The sequence below is a fragment of the Eschscholzia californica genome, unplaced genomic scaffold, assembly GCF_041429995.1.
Source record: "Eschscholzia californica isolate CP2 unplaced genomic scaffold, dmEscCali1.0.p SCAF_6, whole genome shotgun sequence".
NCBI lineage: Eukaryota > Viridiplantae > Streptophyta > Magnoliopsida > Ranunculales > Papaveraceae > Eschscholzia > Eschscholzia californica.
In genome coordinates, this window is record NW_028238483.1 from 19045033 (window position 1) to 19059385 (window position 14353).

General features: G+C 36.2%; 1 protein-coding gene across 11 annotated transcripts; it reads left to right on the forward strand.

Annotated features, from left to right (window-relative positions):
• The first annotated feature begins 3510 nt into the window (after positions 1-3510).
• On the forward strand, positions 3511-14090 carry LOC147532214 (uncharacterized). Of its 11 annotated transcripts, none has more exons than XM_086650475.1 (8): positions 3511-3841; positions 4325-4449; positions 4638-4796; positions 4873-4959; positions 7243-7411; positions 7482-7527; positions 7620-7741; positions 8420-8645. In XM_086650475.1, the coding sequence occupies exons 2-8, from the start codon at positions 4330-4332 to the stop codon at positions 8425-8427; spliced, it is 711 nt and encodes a 236-aa protein (XP_086506601.1). In that variant the 5' UTR covers positions 3511-3841; positions 4325-4329; the 3' UTR covers positions 8428-8645. The 11 variants fall into 11 exon arrangements, with proteins under 11 accessions (XP_086506601.1, XP_086506600.1, XP_086506599.1 ...); XM_086650474.1 differs by having other exon boundaries at positions 3521-3846; XM_086650473.1 differs by having other exon boundaries at positions 3608-4134; positions 7620-7767.
• Positions 14091-14353: the final 263 nt, after the last annotated feature.

Genomic DNA, 14353 nt, shown 5'->3' on the forward strand with positions numbered 1-14353 from the left:
CTGACATACTGCAGCCTTACTGTCTTGTTAGTATTTGTAGCTGCTTATATTCGGATGGTGTGATTAGATGTAGGGGTAGGAATCTAGTAGGACTCGGGCGCCCGTCTCGGGCATTCCGGTGACTAAATTTCCAAGACTATTGAACTTAATGGGGTGGGCTCGGGGCGGGCAAAATTGTGAATATCATGCACAGAGCCTTCCATTTGTAATAGCCCATGACGGGTTTTATGGGTGTCGGGCGAGGAGGGTTTCAACATCTGAAAATAAAAAAAATCTCACCTTCTCAAGAAATTAAAACAATATATGTTTGTAATTAATCTATGGATCTAGATGTATAAATGAGAGAGAGATAAGTGTAATAAATTATATATCTATAGATATAGTTGTATATGTTAATAAAAACGAATTCAAGAAGAGTACATACCCAATTCACTAATCATATGAAACAAAACTTTAGTGATAGTATGAAGACATCAAGTCCGAACGAAAGAAAAAAAAAACTATAGATCAACACCAATGGGTATCAATTTGTTTTCGTATTGAACACCTTCTGACGAGCTTCGAGTCTTGATAAGATGATCTTCCGTATGGAAAAACATGAAGAAGGCCTAGAATACTCCCACCCTTGGCCTTAGACTTGATTTCTAGGTGTTACTCTATCTCTATTACCTTCATTTTTCTCTCTATTATAGTAGGACGATCGGAAATAGAAGTGACGGAAGTTGAATATAAAAAGGTAGCTCTAGGGGTTTGGTAGTAAATTAAAACTTTCTTCAATCTAACAATGCTTTCTATATTTAAAAGTCCTAAATTGTCGGGCATGGTAGTCGGTCATTATACTCGGATTAGGTGTGCGGGTAAATGTTTTTAGGATGGAACCCAAGTCCACCCATCAAATTTTAGCGCATTGGGTGGGTAGAGCCCGTCTTGGGCTTCAAGCAACTGGTTAGCCCACTGGACTCGGGGATTCTGGTCAGGTTCTCGGGCTAAATTCCCACCCCTAATTAGATGGTACTTTAATATCTGTGACAATGAATTATGTTTCGACCTTAATCTGGTGGGCCAAATATTTGAATGTGATGTCTTTCTTTAAATCAGGAACACTTCAGCTATAGTGGCTAATCGAAGTTTTGGCATCGATCCAAGTATCCAATTATGCGACCATGTCTATGTGATCTTGCCAAGTGATGATCTAAATTTTCTTTTATATTATTTTTTTTTTATCTTTTGTTCATTATATGTTGAAGCTAATTTTGCAATATTATTTTGTTGAACTTGTTATTTTGTCCTTCCTGTTCAATTTCTTCCATTTGAATAAAAAATAAGTCATTTTCTCTTTGCTGATGATTGTCTAATCTTCATGGAAACAGGTATTGACCATATTCATCACCTTAAACATCTCCTCAAGACATTTGGGAGTATGTCAGGACAAGTTATCAACTTTCAAAAGTCAGGTATCTTCTTTAGTGCAAATACTCATCATAGACTGGGGAGAATGATGGCTAGAATTCTCAAAATTAAAAGAATGACAGAAAATGAGAAATATCTTGGAGCCCCACTTTTCATTGGAAAATCTAAAATAAAAAGTTTTCAAACGCTTCTCAACCAAATTCAAGGTTGGCTACATGGAAAGCCAAGCTTCTCTCTCAGGCTGGAAGAGCAGAGCTTATCAGCTATTCTCTCTCAACTGCCCCAAAATTCCAAATGTCTTGTTTTGAAAGTCCCAAGAAAATCATAACAAACATTCAGTCCTTGCAGAGGGACTTTTGGTGGGGGAAAAAGAAATCAAAAGGGTTGTGTCTCAAAGCCTAGTCAGGGATGGTCAAAAAGAAGAGATTAGGAGGACTTGGATTCAGAGATCTCAACAAAGATAACGAGGCCCTAATGGCGAAACAAATTTGGAAACTGAAGAAGAACCCAAGCAACTTATGTAGCCAAATGGTACAAACTAAATATTATCCACATGGGGATATTAACAAACCTAAGAAAACTTTAACTTCTTGGTGGTGGAAAACAATCACAAAACTGATTCCAATAGTTACTCAAAAAACAATGTGGGAAGTGGGAAATGGAAGTGCTATAAATATTTGGCACGACCAATGGATCCCTGACACTCCACCTCTCACTACACTCAATTATCAAGAGCAACAAGAATTCCAAACGGTTAACCAACTCATCACACAAGATTCAGAATGGGATGTGTCGTTACTTCCTCAGCTATTTCAGCCAGACATCATCAATAGAATCCTCACCATTCCTCTGTCTCATATAAGCATAGACACTCCACGATGGAATCTAACAAAGTCAGGAGAATGCTCAGTGAAATCTATGAATGCAGCTCTAACTACCACTCATACACTAGAGCCACAGAGCTCTAGCTATTGGAACAAACTCTGGAAACTCAAAGTAAATCCTAGAGTAAAACTCTTCCTATGGAAACTCTCTCATAATATTCTGCCTACAACATTGGTCTTATCAAGATTCATACCGATAGAGACTCAACAGTGTTTGTTATGTGGAAGCAGTATGGATTCTTGGCAACACCTTGTTTTCGAATGTTCTTTCACTAAAGCTATCTGCTTCTCTCTTCCTTCGACCATCAGAATAGAGACACTAAGAAAGGAAAACTTTTGTGACTTCCTAACCGAAGTAATGAAAGTAGATGACATAGAACCTTTTACCTCAACACAAATATTCACTGCTCTCTGGGTTATTTGGAAAACAAGATGTGAAGTCTTATATCAAAGTAAGCATCCTAAACTTCATGAGTGCCTCCACAAGGTGAGAAGGCTAGTGGACATCCAATTAAACAACAAAGCAGATACTCTTCCTAAACAACCTGTGCCCACCTCATGGATACCTCCACCTCCAAATATATTCAAATGCAGCTTCGATATCTCTTTCAAATCTATCGATGAAGATGCTGCCATAGGAGTGGTACTCCATAATCATGAGGGTATTTGTATTGCATAGAAAACTGTTCTTGTCAAGTGCAGATCCGTAGATGAAGGTGAAGCCATGGCGACGCTAAATGCAATACTCTTGGCCAAACAAATGCAGGTGAAACAAATAATGTTGGAGGGAGATTCAAGAAACATCATCTCTGGTCTTAAAGGAGATTTATCCTCAGCTCACTGGACCAGTAAGCAATGGATATTAAAAACAAGAAGTCATAGAAACTCTTTTGAGTTTGTTTCTTTTAATCATGTACTTCGACAAGCAAACAGCAAGGCTAATGATCTTGCAAAACAAACCAGGTTATCGAAGGTTTCACGAGAATTGTGTCACAATGTAAATGTATCTAGGTCCCTCTCGTTGATGAACTGTATCTCTATGTATCCTAACTCTTATTAGTAATATAATACAGTTCCTTTAAAAAAAAATAATAATAATAATTTTACTATCGTATTTGCCTTCTAATCAAACGGGCATTGGGAGGCAAAGAAGAACATTTTACATGTCTGCCCCGTCGGTGCACCTAATGGTCATCAGTCATCACTGTCAATTGTCAATACCACCTGACTCGAGTCTTTCTCTGCCCACAGGCTGCCCCCCCTGCCCGATTCCCACTTCTAAGTGAGCTTGCTTGGCACGCCCGCCTGGGTACGACGCCGGCACGGCAGGGCAGGTTGCTGACCACTGCCCGCACACAGTTTAGTACAAAAGTCAACCAGCAAACCGGGACAGACAGATGATACCGATCGTTCTTCTCCGTCTAAACCCCTCTTATCGTTCTTCTCCGTCTATACCCCTCCTTTCTCGACTTCGATTTGTTAGACCAGTACCGATTACCGATACAAGTCAAGCTTGATCGGAGAGTTTGTCTTTCTTCTCCTAGTAGGTCAGGTACCTCCTCTCTCTCTCTCTCTCTCTCTCTCCTTCTCTCTCTCTTTCTAGGGTTTGTGTTTTGACGATTGTTTCATAAACTTTTCTATGATTCTCTTTTGAAAATGGCTTCTTTGTATTTCGGTATGCCCCTGTCCGTGTGTTATTCTTTTCAATAATGATTGTCTTTAGGGCTTAATTCCCATGCTTCTAGCAATGATTTTTATATCTTCTTCCTCAATTCTAGGGTTTACGCCAATCCCTTCTTAAACTTCTTCATAAGATTTTATAATTTGGTAAAATCAGCAGGTAAACATATTTTTTTTTTCTGAATTCATTCATTATCTTGTGTCACATAGTATATAGGGTTTTGGAATGTTAGTTATCACAGGAAAGTTCTCTTTTTTGAGAAATCTAAAATGATTGTGAACTTGGTTCTGCCCTCTCCTACAAGAGAAACATTTCAGCATGTGGTTATACTTTAATATGTTTGATACAGACTACATGGCTGAGGATTATGAAGCTGCCTATGTAGACGAGGGTATGGATGAAGAATTCCATGAAGAAATCCATGAACAAGTATTTGGTGAATTTGATTCGGAAGATGATGAAGATGACCAATTGGTTCGACTCTTTTTCCCTCCCCCCATCTCTTTGTTGAGTGTATTCAAGCTTTCAATTTGCAAATGTTAGCTTTATACTTTAATTTTATTCAGTCATGTTAGACTTCCTCATATTATGTATTTAGTATTTGAGAAATGATACAAATCGTTATTAAGAAGAATTTTTTGGTTCGTATGTAAAACAATAAGATAACAGATATTTCTGCTGCGCTAGCAAGGAAAGGGGCAGATATCCAAGGAATCCCGTGGGGTAGACTATGCGTCACCAGGGAGAAGTACCGCCGGACCAGATTAGAACAATACAAAATTTATGAAAATATCGATGACTCTGGAAAGGAGTCAGAGAAGGTAATAAACATCCTTCCCTTACTATGTCATGTTTTTGCTTCTCTACTTTTTTTTGTTGACTTCTATTTTCAATTAGGAATGTAAAGCAACACAAAAAGGTGGGAACTATTACGAGTTTCAGCGGAATACAAGGTCTGCAAAATCAAGTATTCTGCATTTCCAGGTATGAGTTAGCTTCCATAACTCTAGTGTTAATAGCTTCAAAAACAAAAAATAACTCTAGTGTTAAGTACTATGAGATATATGCATGTGTGCATTATGTATTGAGGAATTCTAATTTGTGCAAAATGACAAAGTCAATGCTTCGGTATCAGCATTATTTCTTTTGTTACATAAAAGTAGGAGAAGAACTATGCGGTTGGGTGTGAACTTGCTTATGAGAGTTATTGAGAAGCTGATTGTACTTGCAGTGTTGACCAATGTTTGAAAAAACAGTTGAGGTGTATGCCTCGAGGTGCGCCTCGAGGCGTACGTATTTTAGAGTTTTGACCAAGAAAAAAACGTAAGCATCTTCTGTGTAAGGTGTACGCCTATGAAAGTAGTCATGACGTAGAGTCGTAGATGATGACCACTTAGAAAGAAAACGTATGTATTTTATTAGCAGTATGTCTTTTGTTACGTAAAAACGGTTTAGGCATACGCCTCCTCTTTTCTGTAGATTGTCAATAGTCGGAATTCTCTCTAGGCAAATTGTCCAGACGAAGAAATTAACCTTCAAAGGAGTCTCCTTTTTCCAAGTCCACTTAGCCGATAAATAACAATTTAAAGAAGAATAGCTACTAGCTTTATATCACGATCTCACTGAAAACCCATTAACCATATCCAGCTTCTATTTTCTCATATATTCCCTCTCGGTTGGAATAATGTCATTAAGAACCTCAATGGGAGCGACCATCTCATCAAACCGCCAACCGTTAAGATTTGTTCTCAAACCCAGATCTCATGAAACAATACCTTCATAAACCTCATACTATTGAAAGATGCTTGCTTCCTTCTTAAGGAAAAGAGCAAAAAATCAAAGGAAGACTTCCATCAAGGTTCTATCTAGATGCCAAGTATCTATCCAAAATTTTATTCTCATACCATCCCCCAATTGAAATTTAATGGGTTTCGAGACCGTCGACCGATTAAAGATGCCTCTCCAGACTGTACACTCCCAAGTTTCCATTCCAAAGTAACTCATGAACCCTGATCCGCCCCATACTTCTCTTTAATAATAAGGATACGAAGATTGTTATCGTCCACGTTAAAACGCCAAAGCCACTCAGAAGGGTCGAGTAGCAGCTTGGAGATTTTTGATTCCCAGGCACCTTCTCTGAACGGTTAAACAGAGTCTCGCACGCCACCCAATGGTCTTTCGTTCCTCTAGCTTATCATGCCAAAGGGAATTCCTCATCTTGGTCTCAACCTCTCTGACCACTGACATAGGCATAGTGAAAAGAGAGACAAAAAACTTAGTGGAGCCACCAATGTAGATTTAAGGAAGACAATCTTCCCTCTCTTAAAGAGATACACAGTTGAATTAACATTTTAAGAACAGATAGGACGGCACACAACTTTTCAACTGAAGATATCTTTGTTTGTAAAATCTAATGATCAGTTGTTTAGGGTTACAAGACGTTATTATCCTGGATCCTTTTACAATGAAATACTCCATGTGCATGTCTTTAAGATGGATTTCTCTACAATAACTTGGGAGGAAGTTAAGAGTTTGGGTGATCATGTTCTCTTTGTTAGTGGAAACAACATCACAATGTCTTACTCCGCCGTCGAATTAGGACTTACAAAGGGTTGTGTCTTTTACACAATGCCTCTATATGATAGTAAGAAGACTTTGTTCAAATTTGACCCGGAAGATAATAGTATTATGGTGTCTTCGCATCGTCTGAATCTATCACCAAGGCCGTGTTTATCCCCAGATTGGGGTTTTGGTAAGTTAATTTCTGATTTGTGATTTCATTACGGTTTTGTTAGTACGTTGCATTGACTATTGAGAATAACTCTTTAGAATTTTTTCTTTTGCTTTTCATTGTTATATTATATGATCAATTATATAATTTTTCTAATTAAATCTTGGAGAGTTATAAGCAGATACCGATAGAAATTTACTCAGGTTATTCTTCATATAGTTCAGGAGAGGCCCCATAGAATTTAGGATAGAAGCCCGCATAACATAACTGTAAATAATGTAAAACCGTAAGTTACTGAAAGTGAGAAATTACAATGAGTAAAAAAAGACTAGAAATAAATTAATAATGGTCGAAGTGTTTCTCTAGAACAATATTATTTCGGAATAGATAAATTTTCTTTCTATCAGATAGACGATATCAGAAGGAACCATGTTGATCTTCAACTCCTTGAGCCCTTCAATTTTCAATGCCCAAACACCAAATTGTGTATTTAGTTCTTTTCTTAGTTTAACCTATTTGTGTTTCTTGTTACGTAGTTCCCAAGCATGGCATCCTTGCAAAGAGCACTACCGGATATTGCAGCTCCGCCAAGCATTCCGCCAACTTCAAGTCTTAATAACCCTTCTCCACACTGGATGGCTCCTCAAGATTCATCTTATGGATCTGCAGTGCCACCAGCATCCTATGCATCCACCTTACCACCAAGTAAGTCTCCTATAACTCTTTGTGTTCTACAACTTACTTTATGTTTCTAAGGATCATCTGAAATTATCAGGTCCTTACATGGTTCAACAAATTCCGAACAACATGTCAACTTTGGGGTATGTCTTTGTTTATGTATCAGTTTTGCACTTAATTTGGGCTTGGTCTAATGTTGTTTTAAGTATACCTAATTACCTTTCGACTATCACAGATATCAAGGTATCGGATACTCTGGCGCCAATGAAGGGATATTTGGCACCTCAAATAAAAGTCAGCAGATGACTGGAATATACTCAAAACCTGGCAATCAAAACTCTTTTACTTCTTTTGGAGGTAACCCTTTTGGATAGCTGATACAGGTACAAAACATTGACCTAGTGATGTTATAAAGGCCGGGCTGGGCCGGCCCAGCCCGGGCCTGTCCGGGTCAGGTCGGGCCTAGCCAGTCCGGGTTGAAAGTTGCCGGGCCGGGCCCCAACCCGGGTTGGTAATACAAGGGCCCAGCCCGGGACTGTTTACTAGGGAGTGTCCTCTATGTGACCATTTACGACGTATTTCGTTACGGTGATCCTGTTTGACCCACCTAAGTGTGCCAACAACGCATACCAGAGACTCCCACTCCGATGGCTGAGATAAGCCACTCCTTTTGTATCAGAGTATGTGATGCTACAGTTTCCATATCGACGATTCCCAAAGTCGATAAAACTGCGAACTGATTTATATCGATGTCCTATCCATCTCCCTCGTATCAAACCTAGATACCGATGGATACTATGGACTTCGATAATGGATACATATAACCTACAAATAATATGTGAACCATACAAATGCAAATACTAAATGCTCACAAGTCTCATGAATATGTATAAGTTGATATTAAATTTTAAAATTTTAAATGTCTTATCACAAATTTGCTTTCAGTTCTCACTCTACATCCTCCATGTCGACATACCCCTCCGCGGGAACTTGGTCGGGCACGGTTTAATAATTTGTTCTCACTTTTCTGTCCAGATTGTTGATTGAAGTTCATGAAAAAGGGTTGCTACCGTTTATGAAAAGTTTAAATCTAATCATTTGTAATGGTATTTTTGGGAAACAAACAATATAAATGTATAAAAGAGTAAAAAGAGTTGAAATTGATCAAAGAACTTGTTTTATTCCTTGATGGTTTACAAACGAAATATAAGACTCTATTTATAGAGTTACAATACTAGTTTCTAATTTTATTAGTTCCTAATATCTTACTAGTTTCTAACAGTTTTATGCTAATATATTTACTAGTTCCTAATATCTTACTAGTTTCAATATTTGATACTTCTTAATATTATTATATGAGATATCTTAACACATAGAAAGATATTTCAACACTCCTCCTCAAGTTGGGGCATAGATATCACACATGCCCAACTTGTCTACCAATTTCGAAAAGATTCGACTTGAAATTGCTTTGGTAAGAACATCAGCCAATTGCTCTTCAGATCGGATCTTTGATAACTCTATAATGTTGTCTTCCAACATTTCTTTAATAAAACATCGATCCACCTCAACATGCTTTATGCGGTCTTGCTGAACTGGATTGTGTGCAATATCACATGCTGATTTGTTGTCACAATATAATTGAATTGGTCTTTCAGAAGAATATCCTAAATCATCCAAGAGGAGTCTTAACCATAACGCTTCACATACGCTATCAGCCATACCTCTAAATTCAGACTCTACACTTGAACGTGCAACAACGTTCTATTTTTTACTTCTCCATGTAACAAGATTTCCACCAACAAAGGTAAAATATCCTGCAATTGATCGCCTACCATTTACTTCCTCGGCCCAACCCGCATCAGTATATACAACGATAGTTCGACAACTCAAATTTTTAATAAACAAAATACCTTTTCCAGGAGCCGCCTTCAAATATCTCAAAAATGCGTAAAATAGCATTCATGTGTTTTTCACCGGGACTATGCATAAATTGACTAACAATACTTAACGCATATGCAAGATCTGGCCTCGTGTGCGCCAAGTACATCAACCTTTCAACCAGTCGTTGATATCTTTCTTTATCAACCGGTATCTGATTAGGTTCCACGACCAACTTTAATCCTTCTTCGACAGGTGTATCAATCGGCTCACACGCTGACATACCCACCTCATGTAACAAATCTAAAGTATACTTTCATTGGGATAGGTAAATTCCATTACTAGATTGAGATATTTCAATTCCAAGAAAGTATTTCAATGGACCAAGGTCTTTCATCTCAAACTCTTTAGATAAGTAATTTTGTAAAGCCTTCCTTTCTTCAGGATCATCCCCAGTAACCACCATGTCATCACATATACAATAAGTGTTGTGAGTTTTCCTTTCTGCCTTTTTATAAATAAGGTATGATCAGAATTGCTTTGACGATACCCGAATTCCTTCATAGCCTTTGTAAACCTTCCAAACCACGCTCTTGGTGATTGTTTTAATCCATACAATGAGTTTTTCAATCTACATACTTTCTGGTTATGTATCTCTAGTATCTTGCATTCCGTTGGAAGGTTCATATAGACTTCTTCTAATAGTTCCACATGCAAAAAAGCATTCTTTACATCAAATTATTGTAGTGGCTAATCTAAATTTGCTTCTAACGATAACAAGACGCGAACAGTGTTGATTTTTGCAACTGGAGCAAATGTCTCTGTGTAATCGACTCCATAAGTTTGAGTGTAGCCTTTTGCCACTAGTCTCACTTTGTAACTTTCCATTGTACCGTCTGCTTTATACTTCACTGAATAAATCCACCGACGTCCCACTAGATTTTTATCGACTGGAGGATCAACTAGCTCCCGAGTGTCATTCTTTTGTAAGGATTTCATCTCCTCATTCATAGCTGCTTTACATTTTGAATAAGATAATGCTTCCTGCACATTTTTAGGAATATATACAGTAGATAATTGATTTACAAATGACTTATTTGATTCTGACAACCGATGACCTGACACATATTGGCTCATAGGATATTTGACTATACTAGACAACTCAGGTTCATATGTCGGTTTAGGAATACCTTTGGTTTTTCGCGATGGTAATATTTTTCTAGGTTGTTCAGAAGGTGCTTCAGGAACATCTTCGGCAACTGATTGGTTTGGTGTATTACTAACCCTTGGTTCAACGACTTCAATTGGAGATAAATTCCACAATTTGCCAACGATTTCATTAACACTTTCTTCCATTACCTATTCAGGTGGTGGTAATTTTGGAATTTCAATATCAGCTCTAATTATTTCTTCAGGAATCAAATTTACTTCAATATTAGATCCACTGTTGTTCTATTCTACATGATTATTCGTTTCTTCGTAATCAAGAGTCAGATTTGCTGCTTGGTTTTCTCTCCTTGAAGTTCAGACTCAGATGAAAAAATCCTTAGAATCTTCATGAAAGATAACATCCAATGTAACAAACATTCATTTAGTTGGAGGATGATAACATCTGTACCCTTTCTAATTAGCCGCGTGCCCTACAAATACACATCTTAATGCCTTTGGAGTTAATTTTGTATGTTGGTGCTCGTGAAGATGAACAAATGCTACATACCCAAAGACACAGGGAGGTAAATTTGAAACTGTCGAAGAGGTTGTAACATCCGATGGAGCTTGAAAAGGAGTGTTAAACTCAATAGTACTAGAAGGTACTCTATTAATTAAATAGGTTGCGGCAAAAAGTGCTTTTCCCCAATAAGATAATTGTATATATGCTTCGATCAACATAGCCCTGATAACTTCTAACAAATGACGATTCTTTCTTTCAGCGACCCCATTTTGTTGAGGGGTATTTGGACAAGTAGTTTGATATAAGTTTGAAGTTCATGACCCATATACTCTCCTCCGTTGTCACTACGAAGTATCTGGACATTTGTGTTGTACTGAGTACTAAACAGTTTATTAACCTTCTGAAGCAATAACTTTACCTTACTTTTAGATCTCATCAAACACACTTAAGTCCTTCTAGTACAATCATCAATAAAGGTAACAAACCACCGTGGCCCACCCAAAGTAGGAACCTTAGATGAACCCCAGACATCGGAACGTAAGATCATAAAAGGAGTTGGACTTTCATTTAAATTTCACGAAAACGATGCACGATGACTTTTTGCAAGTGCACAAACATCACATTCAAAACTTGAAACATCGCATGTAATAAATAACGATGGAAATAATTTCTTAAGGTAACCGAAGGAGGCATGCCCCAGACGCCAATGCCATAACCATATTTCATCTTTATTTTTTTTATTTCAGAAATGTCTGACGCAATTTACTAGAGCTTTCAGATACTAAATCCAAGTAATACAACTTCCCTCGCCTAACACCATGACCAATTGTTTGCCTTGTCCAGATGTCCTTAAATACAAAAAATTCAGGCCAAAAGATGACAACACAAAATAGAGTGGTGGTTATTTGAGATATTGATAATAAATTATGATCTAAAGATGGGACAACCTAAACAGAGTATAAGTTAAATGTATTCATTAGAGTTATTGGTCATTCCCTTACAACAGGGGCTGAGGTGCCATTGGCAGTAGAGACATATTTATGTGAAGATTGGTTAATGGTTGAAACCTGTCTAGAATCAAAAGTCATAATCTGTAGCACCAGAATCAATTATCCAAGTACTATTCGAAACATGTGTAGACATATTTATAGTCTTGCCTACATTACCTGTAGTGGCTACTTTCAATAAAGCTTGCTTAACAGTTGGGTCTAGGGTCTTCTTAGAGTTTTTCTTTCGATTATAATCCCACCATTCTGGATAGCCTAATAGTTCATAACAATGACTTCTGGTAAGCCCAATTTTGTTGCAGTGAGTACACTTATAAGTAGTTTTGTCAGATTGACCAACAACTTTAGCAAAATTTGACTTTGCCTTATTACGAGTCATTGTCGCGGAAGCATCAGTAGCCCTTCACTTTAACTGAACTGGAAAAAATAATATGAAGATGAAGATAAAGATGAAGGCTCTTTCTCTTTCAATCAATATAAATTCACAAAAGAAATTTAAAACCGTCGGCTCTGATACCAAGTTGAAATTGATCAAAGAACTTGTTTTATTCCTTGATGATTTACAAAAGAAATATAAGACTCTATTTATAGAGTTACAATACTAGTAGTTTCTAGTTTTACTAGTTCTTAATATCTTTCTAGTTTCTAATAGTTTTATGCTAATATATTTACTAGTTTCTAATATCTTACTAGTTTTTAATATTTGATACTTCCTAATATTATTATATGGGATATCTTAACACATAGACCCATCTTCCTCAAAACCGATATTGCATTAGAACTCTTCGGGATTTAAAAAGTGCATCTAGTAAAACAGTTTTTTTTTCAAATGAAAGATGTGATATTTCATTTTGCTTCACATGACATCCGAACTAGGTTGACACCTGATGAAACATTTATCATTACAATAGTTCTGGTACACACCATCTCTGCCTTTTTAACATCTACTAAAATAAAATGACAGATAATAAATGATTATATAGAAAACTATAAAAGCACCAACTAGTTTCTAATTGTAAACTGAGATCTATAATCTTAATTAACATAGGGTTAGGGAAACTAAAGAAGTGTCACTCAGTGGTGGCACTCCAACAATTAAGTTGGATTCTGCGGGTTTATGAACACAGAAATAACATCTACCACAACATCTCCCATGGGACTGTCAAACTCTAAAACTTAAGAGTGTCATTTACTTTTCCCACAAAAAAAAAAGAGTGTCATTTACCATTTTATAAAGTTTTTGATAATATGATTATTTGGCTCTGGGCTAATCTTACAACCAATGAAATCCTCAAACCTAAAAAACATTACTCAATCCAGATTTTGCAAGAAATAAAAAAGACACACTCGAAGCAAAACCTCGTTTTGAATCTAAACAAATTAAAACCATCTTCAACTCAACAATACGAGAATTTATAGATAATTCAAAACTTCAGAGCAACCATCACTTTATGTATCCAGCGTCACTCAGAATCTTTTATATGTGCCATGTATGCAACTATAAATTTTATGTGTCAAATATATATATATATATATATATATATATATATATATATATTATAAATAATTTATTACATTTGTTTTATTGAAAGGAATAAAATTGATATTTGTGTTTAATCTTCATGACTTATTTGTGTATAAATTTTTCAAATTAATTTATGACTAGAATGGTTCGGCCCCCCGCTAACAAAAATTCTTTGTCGCAACAAAGATGAAGTGGAAAGAGCGATGGGTCCCATGTAATAATATTTATTTTACTTATCTTTGAATAGATGATTTATGATAGTGATGTTTAATACTTTTCTTTCTTTTTTGTAGTGACAATGGCAATGAATTATCTTCGAATAGATGAAGACTTCTGAACTTCAATACCCAAGAAATAATGAAGATCACCAAGCTTCTTCACAGCAAATTCTTTAGTTAAATCAGTAAGAAGTTGGTTGAGTAATGGTAAAGTAGATCCACGAAGTATGAAAACAGGAAATCAACCAATCAAGTCACTAATTTATCTTATTCGTACTTTGTTCTAATGTTTATTAGAATATATTAACTATTTTCAATGTTTTAATGGTACAGTAAGTTGAAATAAATAATTTATTACATTTGTTTTATTGAAATGTTTTTTCAGTTTATATTTTGCCATGTATGCCACTTTAATTTTTATGTATCAAATATATATATATATATAATAATTATATATATATATATTATAAATAATTTATTACATTTGTTTTATTGAAAGGAATAAAATTGATATTTATATTTAATCTTCATGACTTATTTGTGTATAAATTTTTCAAATTAATTTATAACTAGAATGGTTCGGCCCCCCAACTAACAAAAGTTCTAGTTCCGTCCTTGCATGATTACCACATACTTAAATATAGTAGCTTCTTTTGAAGCATTCAA

Excerpts from the sequence above, each read along its gene's own strand:
- LOC147532214 (XM_086650465.1), top strand. The coding sequence starts at position 4,330 with ATGGCTGAGGATTATGAAGCTGCCTATGTAGACGAGGGTATGGATGAA. Across the intron at positions 4,797-4,872 it reads CTGGAAAGGAGTCAGAGAAG|GAATGTAAAGCAACACAAAA; the intron begins GTAATAAACATC and ends ATTTTCAATTAG. Across the intron at positions 7,412-7,481 it reads TGCATCCACCTTACCACCAA|GTCCTTACATGGTTCAACAA; the intron begins GTAAGTCTCCTA and ends TGAAATTATCAG.